Here is a 23,326-nt window from a genome sequence, read left to right as displayed (position 1 = left end):
ATACATCCTGTGATTTGGTAGAGTAAGACATATACATCCTGTGATTTGGTAGACTAAGACACATACATCCTTTGATTTGGTAGACTAAGACATATACATCCTGTGATTTGGTAGAGTAAGACATATACATCCTGTGACTTGGTAGAGTAAGACATATACAGTCAGTGACTTGGTAGAGTAAGACATATACAGTCAGTGAATTGGTAGACTAAGACATATATCCTGTGACTTGGTAGACTAAGACAAACACAGCCAGTGACTTGGTAGACTAATACATAATTTTTATACATTATGTGACTTGGTAGACTAAGACATGTGCATCCTGTGACTTGGTAGACTAAGACACATACATCCTGTGACTTGGTAGACTAAGACACATACATCCTGTGACTTGGTAGACTAAGACACATACATCCTGTGATTTGGTAGACTAAGACATATACATCCTTTGATTTGGTAGACTAAGACACATACATCCCGTGACTTGGTAGACTAAGACACATACATCCTGTGACTTGGTAGACTAAGACACATACATCCTTTGATTTGGTAGACTAAGACATATACATCCTGTGATTTGGTAGAGTAAGACATATACATCCTGTGACTTGGTAGAGTAAGACATATACAGTCAGTGACTTGGTAGAGTAAGACATATACAGTCAGTGACTTGGTAGACTAAGACATATACAGCCAGTGACTTGGTAGACTAAGACATATATCCTGTGACTTGGTAGACTTAGACATATACATTCAGTGAATTGGTAGCCTCAGACATATATATCCTGTGACTTGGTAGACGAAGACATACACATTCAGTGACTTGGTAGACTAAGACAAATATATCCTTTGATTTGGTACACTAAGACACATACATCCTGTGACTTGGTAGACTAAGACACATACATCCTGTGACTTGGTAGACTAAGACACATACATCCTGTGACTTGGTAGACTAAGACACATACATCCTGTGACTTGGTAGACTAAGACACATACATCCTGTGACTTGGTAGACTAAGACACATACATCCTGTGACTTGGTAGACTAAGACACATACATCCTGTGACTTGGTAGACTAAGACATATACATCCTGTGACTTGGTAGACTAAGACATATACATCCTGTGACTTGGTAGACTAAGACACATACATCCTTTGATTTGGTAGACTAAGACACATACATCCTGTGACTTGGTAGACTAAGACATATACATCCTGTGACTTGGTAGACTAAGACATATACAGCCAGTGACTTGGTAGACTAAGACATATACATCCTGTGACTTGGTAGACTAAGACATATACATCCTGTGACTTGGTAGACTAAGACATATACATCCTGTGACTTGGTAGACTAAGACATATACATCCTTTGATTTGGTAGACTAAGACATATACAGTCAGTGACTTGGTAGAGTAAGACATATACATCCTTTGATTTGGTAGACTAAGACACATACATCCTTTGATTTGATAGACTAAGACATATACAGTCAGTGACTTGGTAGACTAAGACATATACATCCTTTGATTTGGTAGACTAAGACATATACAGTCAGTGACTTGGTAGAGTAAGACATATACATCCTTTGATTTGGTAGACTAAGACACATATATCCTTTGATTTGGTAGACTAAGACATATACAGCCAGTGAATTGGTAGACTAAGACATATACATCCTTTGATTTGGTAGACTAAGACACATACATCCTGTGACTTGGTAGACTAAGACATGTACATCAAGAGACATGGTAGACTAAGACATACATAAAGTGACTAGGTAGTCTAAGACACTTACATCAAGTGACAGGGTAGACTAAGATACATACATACATTCAGTGACTTGATAGATTCAGACACATACATCTAGTGACATCTGCTTATCACTGGATTCTGGAAATATGTTCTACTCATTCTTCTGGACCTCTCAGCTGCATTTGATACTATCGAGCATGGTATATTACATAACAGACTAGCCAACATTGGTATTACTGGTATGGCTCTAAGATGGTTTACATCCTATCTGAAGAACAGGTATCAATCAGTAACAATAGAAAACAAACAAGTAAACCATCAGCTCTCAGTTATGGGGTGCCACAAGGATCAGTACTTGGACCTCTCTTGTTTACAATTAACATTACACCTCTGGGAGAATTAATAAGTCGTCACAATTTGCAGTTTCATCAGTATGCAGATGATAATGAAATACACCTTGCTTTTTCCCACCAAGATTCACCTTCTGCTACACATTCAATGGAGACCTGTGTCCATGATATTAAGCAATGGATGACACACAACAAACAACAACTAAATGACAACAAAACTGGCGTTCTAATCCGTTCTAAATTCAACCACTTGCCAGACCCGATTGATCATATCAACATTGGCTTTGTACCCATTACACACGTCACATCAGCTCGTAACACTGGAGTATTTTTCGATAATATCTACATGTTTAACTACCATGTCAAGAATACCTGCAAATCAATCTACACACATCTTCGTCGCATTGCATCCATGAGGCAATACATCATCAATGATGTTTGTTGTACTTTAATCCATGCAATCCTATCAGCCAAGCTTGACTACAATAATGTATTATTATATGGACTTCCTGACACCACCATAAACCTATTACAACGTGCTTAAAATACAGCGGCAAGGATCATCTCTCGAACCAAGAAGTTTTGAACACATTTCTCCAGTTCTCATCAGCCTGCATTGGTTACCAGTTCATTTCAGGATTGACTACAAAATTTTACTGTTGAAATATATAGCCCTTCATGTCTTAACTCCAGAGAACATTCGTGATCTTCTCCAGCCATACACACCGTGTCACACATGGAGTTCGTTCATTCTCATGTGTCGCCCCCAAACTATGGAACTCTTTGCCACTTGACATTTGCCAAGCCTTAAGCCTGGATTGTTTCAAAACAAAACTGAAGATTTATTTGTTCAACAAAGCATATGGTGTGCTTTAGCCATTCAGCGCTACTGAACAGGACATTGCTCTGGAAACCGGCGCTATAAATTTAATTGATTGATTGATTGACTTGGTAGAATAAGACACTTACATTCAGTAACTTTGTAGACTAAAAACATATACATCAAGTGATGTGGTAGACTAAGACAAACACAGCCAGTGACTTGGTAGACTAATACATATACAGCCAGTGACTTGGTAGACTAAGACATATACAGCCAGTGACTTGGTAGACTAAGACATATACAGCCAGTGACTTGGTAGACTAAGACATATACAGCCAGTGACTTGGTAGACTAATACATATACAGCCAGTGACTTGGTAGACTAAGACAAACACAGCCAGTGACTTGGTAGACTAAGACATATACAGCCAGTGACTTGGTAGACTAAGACATATACAGCCAGTGACTTGGTAGACTAAGACATATACAGCCAGTGACTTGGTAGACTAAGACATATACAGCCAGTGACTTGGTAGACTAAGACAAACACAGCCAGTGACTTGGTAGACTAAGACAAACACAGCCAGTGACTTGGTAGACTAAGACAAACACAGCCAGTGACTTGGTAGACTAAGACAAACACAGCCAGTGACTTGGTAGACTAAGACATATACAGCCAGTGACTTGGTAGACTAAGACATATACAGCCAGTGACTTGGTAGACTAAGACATATACATCCTGTGAATTGGTAGACTACTTATATTCAGTAACTTTGTACACTAAAACATATACATCAAGTGATGTGGTAGACTAAGACAAACACAGCCAGTGACTTGGTAGACTGAGACAAACACAGCCAGTGACTTGGTAGACTAAGACAAACACAGCCAGTGACTTGGTAGACTAAGACATATACAGCCAGTGACTTGGTAGACTAAGACATATACAGCCAGTGACTTGGTAGACTAAGACATATACAGCCAGTGACTTGGCAGACTAAGACAAACACAGCCAGTGACTTGGTAGACTAAGACATATACAGCCAGTGACTTGGTAGACTAAGACATATACAGCCAGTGACTTGGTAGACTAAGACAAACACAGCCAGTGACTTGGTAGACTAAGACATATACAGCCAGTGACTTGGTAGACTAAGACAAACACAGCCAGTGACTTGGTAGACTAAGACATATACAGCCAGTGACTTGGTAGACTAAGACATATACATCCTGTGAATTGGTAGACTACTTATATTCAGTAACTTTGTACACTAAAACATATACATCAAGTGATGTGGTAGAATTAGACAAACACAGCCAGTGACTTATTTGTTAGACTAAGACACATACAGCCAGTGACTTGGTAGACTAAGACACTTACATCTAGTGACTTGGTAGACTAAGACATACATAGCCCTTGACTTGGAAGACTAAGACACTTACAGTCAGTGACTTGGTAGACTAAGACATATACAGCCAGTGAATTGGTAGACCAAGACATACACATCCTGTGACTTGGTAGATATACATCCTGTGACTTGTTAGACTAAGACACATACATCTAGTGACTTGGTTGACTAACACATACATCCAGTAACTTGGTAGGCTAATTAAGACATATACATCTGGTGACTTGGTAGGCTAACACTTCCATCTAGTGACTTGGTTGACTAACACTTCCATCTAGTGACTTGGTAGACTATGACAGACACACACATCTAGTGACTTTGTACACTTAGACACATACATCCAGAGACCAGCTAGACTGAAATAAGGCACTGTGGTAATGGGTTCTTATATATCAAATCAGAACTTAATTTTGTCCCTTTTAGTCATGAGATGAAAGTCAATAAGTAACAATGCCTGAAGTCTAGAAATATCAATTGCTATATTCACAATTTAAGAGATATGTCCAAATAAGATCAAAATATTAAAGGCTACTGTGTATTAGTGAATAAATCTATTTGACCCACCTGTGTAGTTTTCAATTGTTGTGTTGCTTCCAGTGTAGTTTGTATCTGTTGGTACTGAATCATTAATGCTAGGTTCAGTTTTTATTGCTAAACAGGGAGAGATAGACAGACATAAGAAGAGATGGTACATGCTTTAGTTGTGTTCTTTTTGGGGAAAATGTACTGATTTTAGTATTGATAATGAGAAAGTGTTGATGAAGCCAAATTGATAACAAAATCAATAAGTTTTCATTTCATTATTAGATGGAGAAATTATAATTACAATGTTGGTAGATTAAAGAGTGAAAGATTTGTGTTTCCAGGAAAGACTATATGTAACATAATTATATCTTAACTATATCCAAATATAATTTTGATACATGAAAATAGAGACAATGGTGTTGTAGCACAACTGTATTTGGCTGTTGCTATGGGCATGGTCTTGTTGCTAGGCATATTTGCTTACATTTTAAAAATCTTTATTCACGTGCCTACCCATGCCTGTTGTTATTTTTTAAATAGACACCACCATTTGGCTGTTGCTATGGGCATGGTCTTGCTACCCGGTATATTTACATACATTTTTTGAATGTTTATTCACTTGGCTACCCTTCCCAGTTTTAATCTATGCAATATGAACCATCATTTAGCTGTTGCTATGGGCATGGTCTTGTTACCAGACATACTGGCATACATTTTTTATTCTTTTTTCATTTACCTACCCATCCCCATTGTTATCTTTGTAATATGCATCTTCATTTCACTGTTGCCAGGGCATGGCCATGGTTGCTAGGGCCAGTTTTGTCAAAATGTTCTGACTAATAACAGAAACATCCCAACCAAGTTTCAGTCTCACTCATCAAGTAGTTTTCAAGATGTAAGTTTTTGACCAAAATAGAGATTTTTCGACCTAATTTGCATATCACTGAAGGCATGATCATGTTGTGAATACACATTCATGTACACATCTCCAAAGGAATCTCATTAAATTTCATCCCAATCTGCTGAGTAGTTTTGAAATTATAGATTTTTTACCAAAATATCATTTACATCATTTGACTGTTGCTAATGGTGTGGTTATGGTTGGTAGGGCCATGACACACTCTGCAGACTAACAGTAACACTTTCAGAATCAGAACCAAATTTCATTCCCAGTAGTTTGAGAGGTAAAGCTCAATACCAAAATCACTCTCATCATCTACAAGACTGACAGACAAACAAATAAACAGACAGACAGACAGACAGTCAGGCATTCACCTTGAACCAACCAGTAGTTCTGTGTTAAATTAGATAGACAATGTTTCCAAGCAACCTCAAGAGATATCAATTCCAGTGCCATTCACAAACACTTGTTACATTATGTTAAGTACCCCATAACATTTTTAATGGTTTAATCAGATCAATAAAACAATAATTTCTGGTATCATCTGGCCGAAATATTCCTACAGACATTTCTCCACAAAAAAACATGTTTTTTAGCCATAATTTGCATATGCTAATGAGATTACCATGTAATCAATATCACATGATCTGTATATCCCCAGAAACATCCCTGTGAAAATGCATTTTTAGCCCTAATTTGCATATCACTGTTGGGATCATCGTGTCATGAACATTTCTTAAACTAAACATCCAAAAACATTCCCACCAAATTTCAGGCCTATCTGCCCTGCAGTTTGGGAATTTAAGTTTTTTGACCAAAAATCACATTTTTTACCCAAATCACACACCGGTGATAATCTTTCTTATATATCAAATTGTTTTGGGGAAAGATAAATTTACATGGTATGTACAGTATTTTGTACGACCCTTTGTTTTGTTCTATATGTGTATGCTGAATGCAAAAGAGATTGAATTGTAGTTCTTGTAATTGGATGACTTAAGAAATTGGAAGAATATGAAGTTGTACTTGAGTATTTGTAATGATCAGTTAATAAAGCATTCAAGTGAGCTACATAATTTAAATGTATACAACATCTGGTGCAGATAATGAAGGCATGTGGTCAAGTCTTCTGAGAGGGGTGCTCACTACATGTCTGTACTACAAACAATTTCACATCTACTTAAAATTACCGTATGAATGATTAGTGTTGAATCAATGGTTCCCTTTCTTTCTCTTTCTTTAAACAAAAGTAACCATCAAAGACCCTACACAGTTACAGACTGTACCCTTTTGAACAAAAGTAACCATCAAAGACCCTACAGTTACAGACTGTACCCTTTTGAACAAAAGTAACCATCAAAGACCCTACACAGTTACAGACTGTACCCTTTTGAACAAAAGTAACCATCAAAGACCCTACACAGTTACAGACTGTACCCTTTTGAACAAAAGTAACCATCAAAGACCCCAAAGTTACAGATTGTACCCTTTTGAACAAAAGTAACCATCAAAGACCCTACAGTTACAGACTGTACCCTTTTGAACAAAAGTAACCATCAAAGACCCTACAGTTACAGACCGTACCCTTTTGAACAAAGGTAACCATCAAAGACCCTACAGTTACAGACTGTACCCTTTTGAACAAAAGTAACCATCAAAGACCCTACAGTTACAGACTGCACCCTTTTGAACAAAGGTAACCATCAAAGACCCCTCAGTTACAGACCGTACCCTTTTGAACAAAAGTAACCATCAAAGACCCTACAGTTACAGACCGTACCCTTTTGAACAAAAGTAACCATCAAAGACCCTACAGTTACAGACTGTACCCTTTTGAACAAAAGTAACCATCAAAGACCCTACAGTTACAGACTGTACCCTTTTGAACAAAAGTAACCATCAAAGACCCTACAGTTACAGACTGTACCCTTTTGAACAAAAGTAACCATCAAAGACCCTACACTTACAGACTGTACCCTTTTGAACAAAAGTAACCATCAAAGACCCTACACAGTTACAGACTGTACCCTTTTGAACAAAAGTAACCATCAAAGACCCTACAGTTACAGACTGTACCCTTTTGAACAAAAGTAACCATCAAAGACCCTACAGTTACAGACTGTACCCTTTTGAACAAAAGTAACCATCAAAGACCCTACAGTTACAGACTGTACCCTTTTGAACAAAGGTAACCATCAAAGACCCTACAGTTACAGACTGTACCCTTTTGAACAAAAGTAACCATCAAAGACCCTACAGTTACAGACTTTACCCTTTTGAACAAAGGTAACCATCAAAGACCCCTCAGTTACAGACTGTACCCTTTTGAACAAAAGTAACCATCAAAGACCCTACAGTTACAGACTGTACCCTTTTGAACAAAAGTAACCATCAAAGACCCTACAGTTACAGACTGTACCCTTTTGAACAAAAGTAACCATCAAAGACCCTACAGTTACAGACTGTACCCTTTTGAACAAAGGTAACCATCAAAGACCCTACAGTTACAGACTGTACCCTTTTGAACAAAAGTAACCATCAAAGACCCTACAGTTACAGACTTTACCCTTTTGAACAAAGGTAACCATCAAAGACCCCTCAGTTACAGACCGTACCCTTTTGAACAAAAGTAACCATCAAAGACCCTACAGTTACAGACCGTACCCTTTTGAACAAAAGTAACCATCAAAGACCCTACAGTTACAGACCGTACCCTTTTGAACAAAATACCACCAATGGCAATAGGTGTTCATTTGCTGAATGACTATCCAGTTGCCTATCGAACCATGTTGCTATCTTTGCGATATATGCGATCATTTGGCTGTTGCTATGGGTGTGGTCATATCGCTAGGCAAATTTGCATACATTTTTTGAATGTTTATTCAATTGTCTTAATCCCTGTTACCTTTGTGAAATACATGACCGCTTGCCTGTTGCTATGGGCGTGGTCATGGTTGCTAGAGATATGTGCATACATTTATTGAATGTTTACTCGCCTACCAGATGATGTTATCTGACCAAAAATATACTGCCATTTAGTTGTTGCCATGGGCGTGGTCATGGTTGCTAGGGCAATTGTGTCAAAATAATTTGAAGAAAATCTGCAGAATAACATCTCACCAAGTTTCAGTCTCTTGATCAAGTACTTTTTGAGATATACATTTTTGACCAAAATTCACATTTTTACACCTAATTTGCATATTACTGATGAGATCATATACTTAATATTTCTTCATCTATACACCCCAGATGCATCCCTGTTAAATTTCAGCCTAATCTGCTGAGTAGCTTTGGAATTATAGGTTTTTGACCAAAAAACCATACTTTGCATATTACTGAGGGAATCATCATCATGAACAAATCTGAATTTACTCACCCCTAAGAATGTCCCCACCAAATTTCAGACCTATCTGCCCAGTCGTTTGGGAGTTTAAGTTTTTTGACCAAAAATAACATTTTTTGACCCAAAAGCCACATCTCTGATGCAATCATTTTCAGTTTAGCAACTCCCAACTTAACACCAGAAGTAACATGACCACAAAATATCAAAGCAATCAATCCAGCAGTTTTTGACTTTAAGTTGTTTACACAATCACACACACACACACACACACACACACACAAACACACACAAAGAGACAGACAGACAGGCAGGCAGACAGACAGACAGACACTCTGTCATGCCTATAGCACTACTGAACCTTATCAGTTCAATTGCGCTAAAAAAAAATTGACAGGCATATGTCCCACATGATGTGTCTGTCACCTTTGTGTCAGGTTTGAAAGAAATTGGATACTGCATGTCTGAGAAATAGTGTATTACAGATGCGATACATGTATGCACACATGTGCGCAAACTGTAGTAGCACCCCATCGGGGGGCTTACAAAAGTAACCAGCAAAGACTTTAAAGTTATCCTATGCTCCTTTTCACAAAAGTACATTACTGCCCATTTAAAGCTGCAATAGTTGCAACTGAAAATCTTTTACTGGATATACATGTACAATACGATGATTTTACTCTTAACATTGAACACCCTGAACAATATTGAATCTATTGTGTGTACATGTACATTGTGTTTGTATAGTATAATACATCCAATCAAATTGATGTTTGAGTCTGCACCCAAAACTCAGTGCCCCAAATATGATCATGATTTCAAGCTGTTGTACTACTTATATACAATGAACCTCTAATCAATATGTGCAACGTATAGTTACTAGTACTTTAACAATTCTCAATGATATTGTATCTGTTTGTTATCTGAACAAAAGCAATAATACTCCAGTTACAGACTATACCTCTTCAAGGAATAGAGTATAAGTCAACATACTTGATGTAGTTGTTTGTACTGTTGTCCAATTGTCTGGATTGCTAAGTACAGAAGTATCACCAGAACTTGACATCGGGCCAGTTCTTTTACCTATCGAAAATACCATTGATAATCATAAATATACTTTACATGTGACATTTCATACAGTGTTGACAATAACTGCTAGTTTGTGATTTAGTCTATACATTATATCAACATAGACATTATGTCTAAGAAGTATAAACAACAGGACACATTTCAGCAGACAGATTTTTAAATATCACTTTCCCCTTTCCTCAGGTACTGGTATGGAGTGGGGTATGTCCCCTTGCCTAGAACCAAATCGTCCGAGTATTTTTCTCTTGCCATTCTCCTACAAAAAGGCATTGCACTTATTGTAGACATTACCTAATTTACTTGTACCTGCAACTCTTGGTTTTTAAAACATCCGACATAGTTTTACATTTTAGGATTACCTAATGCCAAATTCTAGACAGGTTAGCTATTTAGACATGGCTAGACCTGATTAGTTTTTGAGCGACTCGACATTAACAACTTGAAGGCTAAAAAGCAGGAGAACTGGTAAATACAATTTCCAGTTGAAGCTATGTTTTGCAGACACCAAAATGTTTTACAATTTGAATTGCAATTAGAGTTTGTTGTGTTTATCGATGTCATGGTATATGATACAAACATACATGTAGGACAGGTCGTTCATTTTCCCATTTTGCATTAAGACATTTTGTTTTGAGGGGGGAGGTGGGGGGGGGGGGTTAAACTAAAACAAAGAAATTACATTTCTCGTGCATCAATTTGAAAATGACATGGCCCCTTACATCATAATGCTCAACTCACCCAGTTGGGTCTATGCACATGTCATCTGTCAGTGGGGGAAATTTAAAAGCCAATGAGAATTTGTGACTTTTTTTTCTAGCTTTTTAAGACATCCGACATAGCCATACTAAAGTTGTAGGCCCAATAAATTTAAAAGCCACTAGTAAAATTCCAGGCATGGTAGGGGAATGACAAGATAAAAAATAGCACAATGGCACTGTAGCACAACTGTACAGTTTTAATGTTGTCCATATCATTTTTATCATTCTACATTAGTTGAGCTGGTCTTACTTTTATCATTGTATTCGAGCTGGTCTTACTTTTACTTTTATCATTGTATTCGAGCTGGTCTTACTTTTATCATTGTATTTTTAAATCATTTGTTATATATTTTATTGTGAAGCGGTTTGTTATTGTTTTGATGGAAGTCGCTATAGAAAAATAAAGTATTATTATTATTATCAAAAATTGTTTATCCACATGTTGATCCATGCTAGGTATAGGTGTTCATTTGCAGAATGACTATCCAGTTGCCTATCCAACCATGTTGTTATCTTTGCAATATATATGATCATTTGACTGTTGCTATAGATATATTAAGATATAGCCTAATTACTCAAAATCATTAATTATGCAAATGACATCAATAAGCTTTCTGAGACATGTGCACCGTGGTATCATGAATGTATGTACCAAATTATACAGAACATGAACTTTGCACCCTTCATATATAGCCTAAAAATAATTAATTATGCAAATCACTCATTAACAACTGAAAGCCACATTATCCAACTCTATATAAAACATGCATGTTGTCATCAATGTATGTACTAAATTATATTGATTTTGAAGAGTTCATTCTTCAGATATCCTAATTACCAAGAACCATTTATTATGCAAATAGCTCATTAATATTCATGGTTATTTAATAAAACCTACTCAGCCATTACCCTAAATCAGTACATTCTTGCCATTACCCTATGGAACACGTGCACCAAATTTCATTTGAATTAAGCCAGCTGTTTTTGAGTGAAAAGGACAGTCAGACAGACAGATAGTCACACAGACACACACACACATACACAGACTTTTCATCCCTAATATAACCTTCCTTATGGAAGGTAAAACTGTGTTTGTAATATGCACAAAATGTATTAAAGTTATTGAGTTTTGCAGTAAATCATGTGATTGTTCACTACAGTAAAAGTTATGTGAGCACCAAAAGTAATACATATATTATATATTTCTCTTCTTCTCTTGTTCAGCATTACCTTATACATCATTTTGAAAGAAAGCTGCCACACATAAATACTACAGACTAACTACACCAGATTTAAACTGAATGCCTCCCGTAAGGGAATCACTAATTATGCAAATAACTCATTAAACTAAAAAATACCGCCAATGGTGTTGTAGCACAACTGTAGTTTTTAAAAATGTTTATCCATATGGTAGTCCATGCTAACAATATGTGTTCATTTGGTGAATGACTCCTAGCCAACCATGTTGCTATCTTTACGATATATACTATCATTTGGCTGTTGCTATGGGCGTGGTCATGTTGTTAGATATATTTTCATACATTGTGGTATGTTTTTGTTCACTTGTGTATGAATTCCTGATATTATCTTTGCAATATATGTGATAATTTGGCTGTTGCTATGGGCGTGGTCTTGTTGCTAGGCATATTTACATACATTTTTGATAGTTTATTCAATTGTCTATTAATCCCCGTTGTTATCTTTGCAATATATGTGATTATTTGGCTGTTGCTATGGGCGTGGTCTTGTTGCTAGGCATATTTACATATGTTTTTTGAATGTTTATTCAATTGTTTATTAATCCCTGTTGTTATCTTGTGAAATACACGACCTTTTGGCTGTTGCTATGGGCGTGGTCATGGATGTTAGGGTATTTGCATACACTGTTTGAATGTTTACTCATTTGCCTACCAGATGATGTTGTTATTTGACCAAAATATACTGCCATTTGGTTGTTGCTAAGGGTGTGGTCATGGTTGCTATGGCCAATTTTGTCAAAATGTTTTGAAGAAAATCTGCAGAATAACACTTCCAGAAACATCTCACCAAGTTTCAGACTCATTGACCAAGTGCTTTTTGAGAAAGTTTTTGACCAAAAATGAACATTTTTACACCTAATTTGCATATCACTCATGGAATCATTGTATGCATAATATTTCTTCATCCATACATCCCTAGATGCATTCCCATTACATTTCAGCCTAATCTGCTCAGTAGTTTTGGAATTATAGGTTTTTAACCAAAAAGACACATATTTTGCCCTAATTTGCATATTATTGATGGAATCATCATGTCATGAACAAATCTTACTTTACACCCCCTTAAGAATCTTTCCACCAAATTTCACACCAATCTGCCCAGTAGTTACTGAGTTTAAGTCTTTTGACCAAAAATCACATTGTTTTACCCAAATCACAGACCTGTGATGCGATCATTTCGATTTGAACAATTTCCAAACTAGACACCCAAGGTAATGGACCCACAAAATATCAAATATCGGTTCGGCGGTTTTTGACTTTTAAGTTGTTCACACACACACACACACACAGGCAGGCAGATGCCAGGTGATCCCTATAGCACTACTGAACCTCAGCTCAGTTGTGCTAAAAAACTATAGCAACAGGCTCTTTTATGGACAAGTGTGCTTTCTTAGGTTAATGTATATGCCAAATTATAAGGAATTTTGAAGAGTGCATGATACTGCTTAATTACTGAATATTGTTCATTATTCAAAATACTCATTAAAGGTAAAAGTTGTAGCAACTATCTTCATAGGACAGGTGCGTATTATTGTGGTTGATATATGTACTATATTATACTGAAATTTGAAGCTTTCATTTTTAAGATAGAGCGTAATTACCTGAAATAATTAATTATGCAAATTTTTCATTAAATCTTTAAGCGAAAAGAACAACTTTTATAAGACATATGCGATCTGTTATATTTAACGTATGTACTAAATCATATAGAAATTGAAGTCTTAAGATATAGCCTAATTACCGTAACTCATTAATTATCAGTCAGCTTATCGAGCGGGTTATAGCACTGAAACGGCCCTTCTAAGAGTCCAAAATGATATATTAGGCTCCCTTGATAAACGTAAAGATGTAATATTGATTTTGCTTGATCTTTCTGCTGCCTTTGACACGATTGATCATGACGTTTTATTACACAGATTGCGTAATAGATATGGCATCAAGGGCTCAGCCTTGGAGTGGTTTCGTTCCTATTTGATTGGTCGATTCCAATCTGTGAGTGTTGGAGCAGTTGTGTCAAAGGCAAGGTCTCTTGATTGTGGTGTCCCCCAAGGCTCCGTCCTTGGACCTGTTTTGTTTACGCTTTACACAGCCCCCTTGGAGGATATCATAATCCGTCATGGTTTAAATTGTGTCATGTATGCGGACGATTCCGAACTGTATCTCACGTGTGAAGGTGACCGGGTTCCGACTTCAGTTATTGAGTCATGCACTAGTGAAGTTAGACAGTGGATGCATATTACCCCAGTTCTTCATTCATTACACTGGCTACCTATTCAGAAGCGCATTGAATTCAAAGTACTCTGCACTGTTTTTAAAGTTCTTAATGGGTGCGGGCCTTCATATCTAGGCGATTTACTAATGATTAGATCCACCCATCGTTCCCTTCGGTCGCAATCCGGTAGCGTGGTGAATTTGCACCAACCGATAGGGAACACTGCATACTATGGTGATCGGGCCTTCTCTATTTGCGGCCCACGCCTTTGGAATGCCCTGCCACCATGTCTTCGTTCTTCACACACTTTGAACAGTTTTAAATCTGCATTGAAATATCATCTTTTTAGATCTCATTATTATTTTTTAACTTTTTTACATTTCTGTTTTTTAAATGTCATTCCGTGTCTTTGTATTTTTATCCTGTTTCATATTTTGTTTATACTTGTGTATATGTACATTTTAAAATACTTTTATACTTTTGTTCAGCGCATTGAGATTGTTTTTAATGTAATGCGCTCTATAAGAAATAAATATTATTATTATTATTATTATGCAAATTATTCATTAACATTGTAAGGTACATCAACTAACTTTATAGGACATACACAATTTGTTATGGTTAATGTATGTACTAAATTACATTGAAATTCAAGAATGCATTCTTAAGATATAGCCTAATTACCAAAAATAATTAATTATGCAAATTATTCATTAACACTGTAAGGTACATCAACAAATTTTATAGGACTAATGTATGTTGTTATGTTTAACGAATATACTGAATTATATTGAAATTGAATAATGCAGTCTTAAGATATTGCTTAATTAGTTGATTTCATTGATATACAAATTTCCCTAATTACCATGAGCAGATCTCGCTCAAAAACTAATCAGGTCTAGCCATTACCCCAAACATTATATGTACTAAATTTCATTATAATTCAACCAGCTGTTCTTTAGACCAGATTTAAACTGAATGCCTTCCATAAGGATAGTCTTGCAATTCCATGATTTATGCAAGACATTTAGCTCTACATCTGTAATTTTTTCTAGTCCTAGTGAAACTGAGTCGTCAAAAACGTTGTTGAAATGCCAGGAAAGCTTGCCATCCTCGACTGCACTCGGTTTTTGTGACCCCCTGCTACATACCCAGGATATGTACACCTGTTTCCACGGTAAATAATAAATGAAATTGAAATCCGCATAACATTGCTATTACGCATCAGAAAGTTTACATACTTCACGGTACGCATCCTAACAGTTGAACAACTTTAATACAGTGAAGTGATACAGTATTGTTGCCCTACTTCATCCATGGGTAAAGTGTATACATTCTTGTTTCGATCGAGATTAACAGACGCACCATCCAAATTGTATACATGCGTGAAAGGTGTGAAGTGAGCAGACGATTGTGACTATATATTTTTGCAATAAAGCTTACAGATGATGTGTATTTTCAGTGCTCACCTCCTTGCTTTGATGTAATATTCTTCAGATTCAACGAAAATTTCAATACAAACACTTGTCTTTCTCAGTGTAGAACAGATTACCGTAGCTTCCTGGTTTACTTTACATCGAGATTGGTGGAGCACTTTTGACACGAAGTGTATGTGTAACCAGACAATCGATCGATTAATTACTCAAATTGGTCATTAATATTCATGGGATTTTTACCAAAACCTAATCAGTTCTTGCCATTACCCTACGGAACACAATTACGGAATTTCGTTTGATTTGAGCCAGCCGTTTTATAGAAAATGGTGATACAGACACACATACACACACACACACACACACAAACAAACACACACACAAACAAACCACAGACTTTTCAAGCCCTCTTATATCTCCTTCCTTATGGAAGGAAAAAATGATGACACAGACAGAGAGAGAGACAGAAGGACGGACAGACAGACAGACACACACAGACGGACATATGACAGACACCATGCCCATTGCAACAGCTAAATACAGTTGTGCTATAATGCCATTGGCACTATTTTTTATTTATGCAGTATGTATAGATTTGTAAGTGCAAATATGCCGCCATTCATCAAATTTGCATGTCATGAAACAAAGTGATGTGCATATGTTGTCTATCCTGTCAACTTTGTGCCACGTATGAAAGAAATTGGATATTGCATATCTGAGAAATGAAGTGTACATGTAGCATTATTTAGGACAGCTTTTATGCAGTGTGAACAGTACAAGCAACGATATCATTGATGCTAACTCATTAGAACAAACCATTCTAAATTTACAATTCTTTAAGTTGTCACTTTTTATATAATCATAGAATAACAACAATAATCTAAGAAAAGGAATGTTTATCAAACTTTCATTAAAAAGTGATGATAACAAACAAAATTTTCAATTAAAATATTTGACAAAATATCATCTGATTGATGTCAAGCAGTGATGATGTCAACTTTAGGTTAAAAGAAACAGATATGACATGATATTGTATGATCCTGACTTAGCTTGTCAAATTGTTAACCAAGATGTTAAAGGATCAGTTATCAAAATCAGATTATGTTTAATATTCTATATATGGAAGTATTTTATCCAGATTAACTATTAGGATGCATTTCATAGGTAAAATCTGACATCAATTATTGACTGTCCTTACCGTCTGTTCCATTGGCTGTTATACATGAGGTACTGTCTGTGTTTTCTGTTTGTGGGGAATTGTTATTGCCACTTGCACCTTGACTACGTGGTGACTGAATTTCCATAGACCTACAAAAAAAAAACCCATAACAATTTATTTTCTTACCAATATTTTGAAACACATTCTTGATATTCTGGAACTTCTAGAACTTGTACAAATACCTATTATTATAGAACTAGTTCCAAATACTGTCAAAAAGTCATAAAATTTACTAAATTTCCTTGGAAATTACTTCCTCATATTTCTCATTCTTGGAATGTCATTCAGGTGATGTAATTTATTCAGAATTGACCAATAAATGCACTTACATCCTAACCAATCAGGGGCCTTGAATCTGGATTATTTGAATGAACATTCTAGATAGACATGATATATGTACAATACCCAGGAAAAGATAATATCACGATAGTATTACAGTATGAGATATGTACAATTACTGTACACAATACTATACTATGAGATATGTACAATTACTGTACATATTACTATACTATGAGATATGTACAATTACTGTACACAATACTACACTGAGATATGTACAATTACTGTATATAATACTACACTATGAGATATGTACAATTACTGTATATAATACTACACTATGAGATGTGTACAATTACTGTACATATTACTATACTATGAGATATGTACAATTACTGTACACAATACTACACTGAGATATGTACAATTACTGTACACAATACTATACTATGAGATATGTACAATTACTGTACACAATACTATACTATGAGATATGTGCAATTATTGTATATAATTCTACACTATGAGATATGTACAATTACTGTACACAATACTACACTATGAGATATGTACAATTACTGTATATAATACTATACTATGAGATGTGTACAATTACTGTATATAATACTATACTATGAGATATGTACAATTACTGTACACAATACTACACTATGAGATATGTACAATTACTATACACAATACTACACTGTGAGATGTGTACAATTACTATACACAATACTACACTATGAGATATGTACAATTACTGTACACAATACTACACTGTGAGATGTGTACAATTACTGTATATAATACTACACTATGAGATATGTACAATTACTGTATACACAATACTACACTATGAGATATGTACAATTACTATACACAATACTACACTGTGAGATGTGTACAATTACTATACACAATACTACACTGAGATATGTACAATTACTATACACAATACTACACTGAGATATGTACAATTACTGTACACAATACTACACTGAGATATGTACAATTACTGTATATAATACTATACTATGAGATATGTACAATTACTGTACACAATACTACACTGAGATATGTACAATTACTGTACACAATACTATACTATGAGATATGTACAATTACTGTACACAATACTATACTATGAGATATGTGCAATTATTGTATATAATACTACACTATGAGATATGTACAATTACTGTATATAATACAATACTATGAGATGTGTACAATTACTGTATATAATACTACACTATGAGATATGTACAATTACTGTATATAATACAATACTATGAGATGTGTACAATTACTGTACACAATACTACACTATGAGATATGTACAATTACTGTATATAATACTATACTATGAGATATGTGCAATTATTGTATATAATACTACACTATGAGATATGTACAATTACTGTATATAATACTATACTATGAGATATGTACAATTACTGTACACAATACTACACTATGAGATATGTACAATTACTATACACAATACTACACTGTGAGATGTGTACAATTACTATACACAATACTACACTATGAGATATGTACAATTACTGTACACAATACTACACTGTGAGATGTGTACAATTACTGTATATAATACTACACTATGAGATATGTACAATTACTGTATACACAATACTACACTATGAGATATGTACAATTACTATACACAATACTACACTGTGAGATGTGTACAATTACTATACACAATACTACACTGAGATATGTACAATTACTATACACAATACTACACTGAGATATGTACAATTACTGTACACAATACTACACTGAGATATGTACAATTACTGTATATAATACTATACTATGAGATATGTACAATTACTGTACACAATACTACACTGAGATATGTACAATTACTGTACACAATACTATACTATGAGATATGTACAATTACTGTACACAATACTATACTATGAGATATGTGCAATTATTGTATATAATACTACACTATGAGATATGTACAATTACTGTATATAATACAATACTATGAGATGTGTACAATTACTGTATATAATACTACACTATGAGATATGTACAATTACTGTATATAATACAATACTATGAGATGTGTACAATTACTGTACACAATACTACACTATGAGATATGTACAATTACTGTATATAATACTATACTATGAGATATGTGCAATTATTGTATATAATACTACACTATGAGATATGTACAATTACTGTACACAATACTACACTATGAGATATGTACAATTACTGTACACAATACTACACTGAGATATGTACAATTACTGTACATATTACTATACTATGAGATATGTACAATTACTGTATATAATACTACACTATGAGATGTGTACAATTACTGTATATAATACTATACTATGAGATATGTACAATTACTGTATATAATACTATACTATGAGATATGTACAATTACTGTACACAATACTATACTATGAGATATGTACAATTACTGTACACAATACTACACTATGAGATATGTACAATTACTGTATATAATACTATACTATGAGATGTGTACAATTACTGTATATAATACAATACTATGAGATGTGTACAATTACTGTATATAATACTATACTATGAGATGTGTACAATTACTGTATATAATACTATACTATGAGATGTGTACAATTACTGTATATAATACTATACTATGAGATGTGTACAATTACTGTATATAATACTATACTATGAGATGTGTACAATTACTGTATATAATACTATACTATGAGATGTGTACAATTACTGTATATAATACTATACTATGAGATGTGTACAATTACTGTATATAATACTACACTATGAGATATGTACAATTACTGTATATAATACTACACTATGAGATGTGTACAATTACTGTATATAATACTATACTATGAGATATGTACAATTACTGTATATAATACTATACTATGAGATATGTACAATTACTGTATATAATACTACACTATGAGATGTGTACAATTACTGTATATAATACTATACTATGAGATGTGTACAATTACTGTATATAATACTACACTATGAGATGTGTACAATTACTGTATATAATACTACACTATGAGATGTGTACAATTACTGTATATAATACTATACTATGAGATATGTACAATTACTGTATTATGTATATAATACTATACTATGAGATGTGTACAATTACTGTATATAATACTATACTATGAGATATGTACAATTACTGTATATAATACTACACTATGAGATATGTACAATTACTGTACACAATACTATACTATGAGATATGTACAATTACTGTATATAATACTACACTATGAGATGTGTACAATTACTGTATATAATACTATACTATGAGATATGTACAATTACTGTATATAATACTATACTATGAGATATGTACAATTACTGTATATAATACTACACTATGAGATGTGTACAATTACTGTATATAATACTATACTATGAGATGTGTACAATTACTGTATATAATACTACACTATGAGATATGTACAATTACTGTATTATGTATATAATACTATACTATGAGATGTGTACAATTACTGTATATAATACTATACTATGAGATATGTACAATTACTGTATATAATACTACACTATGAGATATGTACAATTACTGTACACAATACTATACTATGAGATATGTACAATTACTGTATATAATACTACACTATGAGATGTGTACAATTACTGTATATAATACTATACTATGAGATGTGTACAATTACTGTATATAATACTACACTATGAGATATGTACAATTACTGTATATAATACTATACTATGAGATATGTTCAATTATTGCAAGTATTACTACACTATGAGATATGTACAAAGCTGTAGGCATATTTGCATACACCTTTTTAATGTTTGTGAACTTGTCTAAAAATCCCTGTAGTTATCTTTGCAAATACACCACCATTTGACTGTTGCTATGGGTGTGGTCATGTTGCTACGGATAGTTTTATACATTTTTTAAAATGTTTTCCCACTTGCCTACCTGATGATGTTATTTTAGCAAAATATGCTGGCATTTGGTTGTAGTTAAAGGTGTGGTCATGGTTGCTAGGGTGAATTGTGTTAAAATGTTTTGAACAAAATCTGCAGAACACTTCTAGATATATTTCAGTCTCATTGACCAGGTACTTGTTGAGATATAAGTTTTTGACCAAATTCACATCTTTATACCTAATTTGCATATCACTGATGATATCACTATATGCTTGCTTAATATTTCTTCATCTATACATCCCCAGAAGCATTACATTTCAGCCCAATCTACTCCTTAGTTTTGGAAATGAAGATTTTTGACCAAAAAAAAACATTTTTAGCTCTAATTTGCATATTACTGATGGAATCATCATGTCATGTACAAATCTTAATATACACATCCCTTAGAACATTCCCACCAAATCTCTGACCAATCTATCCAGTACTTGTGGAATTATAGACTTTTAACCAAAAATACACATTTTTAGACCCACATGGCAAACCTGTGATGTGATGTTTTGCTTTGAACAATTTCCCAACTAGACACCAAAACTAATGTCCCCATTAAAATTAAATACCAAGGCAATGTATCTGTTTTTGAGTTTAAGTCACACACACACACACACACACACACACACACACACACACACACACACACACACACACACACATGTAGTAGTGACATGGGATATTTTAGCTCTAGAGGAGAAATGACTAGATAAAAGATGTTGGGGGCATCAAACGATCTAACATCTACAACAGGCTGATCATACTGCCACCTAGTGGCCAGTTGTAACTATGGAATTTGTCATTCTGAATAGGATCACTGACCAAGACATATAAAAAACCTTAATGCTAACACTTTGAAATGCTTGTGTGTTATAACCTTTGTAAATCATTAAATCTACCAAGTTGACAAACATTTTTGGCCATTTATGTGACAATCTTGGATAGCAAACCATTTGAAGTTCGCATTATGTTGCCGTGATGAAGATATAACACCTCAGTGTTAGTTTCAACCTGAAATGTCCAATCAAAAGTCAGAAAGCCACCAAGATCATTCAAAAGGCTCAGAAAGAACTGGTATGTGAAAGAATTCATGTGTGTAACAACATACTCAGTATTTTTGAAACAAAAGAAGGGGTCATCATGGTCTCAGTTTGAACACCTGTTGCTAGATAATGAATATGTGGAGATTGATGCATTGTATCAAAGTAAATACACTTTTACATATTGTAAGGGACCACCATCTTAGAAAGTTGTCACTTCTGATTGACAAGAAATCATAACCGACTAACATCTGAAATAGACTTATCTTGTATACAGTTGCAAAAATGGGTTATCAATAAATTGGGCCGTGACTTATGTAATGCTGAATTTAGTGTCCTCACAAAAGGTATGAATTTTGCTGTTGCCCCCCAAAATTACCAATGGACAATAAAAGATTAATGTGGCCACTAAACTTGCCTGTAAACAACAAAACCCTACAGAATTAGCTGATGTACATGCTGACGTAGTTGGTGCTGTCTTAATTATCTAAAGCACCTGCTGACAATATCACCATAAGAGATGCACTTAAACAACTGAAATCAGACGATTCTATAATTATGTCACCAGCTGATAAGGTTCGGGCTTTGGTAGTACTCAACACACAGAATCATAAAAGTAAGATCCAAACCTTGCTGAGTGATAAAGGACCTGTGTCCAGTTGCCACATGATCCCGCACCTATAAGAGGAAATTAGTCAAGATCTTATTGTGATCACACAAGGAGGGGAAATTCACCAAACAAGAATATCCTTAACTCTATCGTATGGCAGAAACACCACCTAAACTGTATGGTCTACCAAAAGATACACAAGGACAGCACCCCACTCAGGCCTATCATATCCAGTGTGCCATGGGGCCATCACATATGCCACAGCTAAACTACTGGCCAATATC

At 34.7% G+C, this 23,326-nt stretch overlaps 1 protein-coding gene across 9 annotated transcripts in view; it reads right to left on the bottom strand.

Moving 5' to 3' along the window:
• LOC144446048 (protein phosphatase EYA1-like) overlaps positions 1-23,326 on the bottom strand; it is a 441,648-nt gene that overhangs the window by 89,765 nt on the left and 328,557 nt on the right. For 6 of the 9 annotated variants that reach the window (XM_078135730.1, XM_078135731.1, XM_078135736.1 and 3 more), the window contains 3 exons: positions 17,058-17,167; positions 10,102-10,191; positions 4,907-4,993 (listed from right to left, as the gene is read on the bottom strand). In XM_078135730.1, the coding sequence (XP_077991856.1) occupies positions 4,907-4,993; positions 10,102-10,191; positions 17,058-17,167 (287 nt within the window). The remainder of the gene's footprint in view (positions 1-4,906; positions 4,994-10,101; positions 10,192-17,057; positions 17,168-23,326) is intronic. The other 3 variants (XM_078135735.1, XM_078135738.1, XM_078135739.1) reach the window with 3 other exon arrangements.

The sequence above is a fragment of the Glandiceps talaboti genome, chromosome 14, assembly GCF_964340395.1.
Source record: "Glandiceps talaboti chromosome 14, keGlaTala1.1, whole genome shotgun sequence".
NCBI classification, from domain to species: Eukaryota; Metazoa; Hemichordata; class Enteropneusta; family Spengelidae; genus Glandiceps; species Glandiceps talaboti.
The sequence above is the reverse complement of the archived record's forward strand: the minus strand, read 5'-3'. Positions and strand labels throughout refer to the sequence as shown.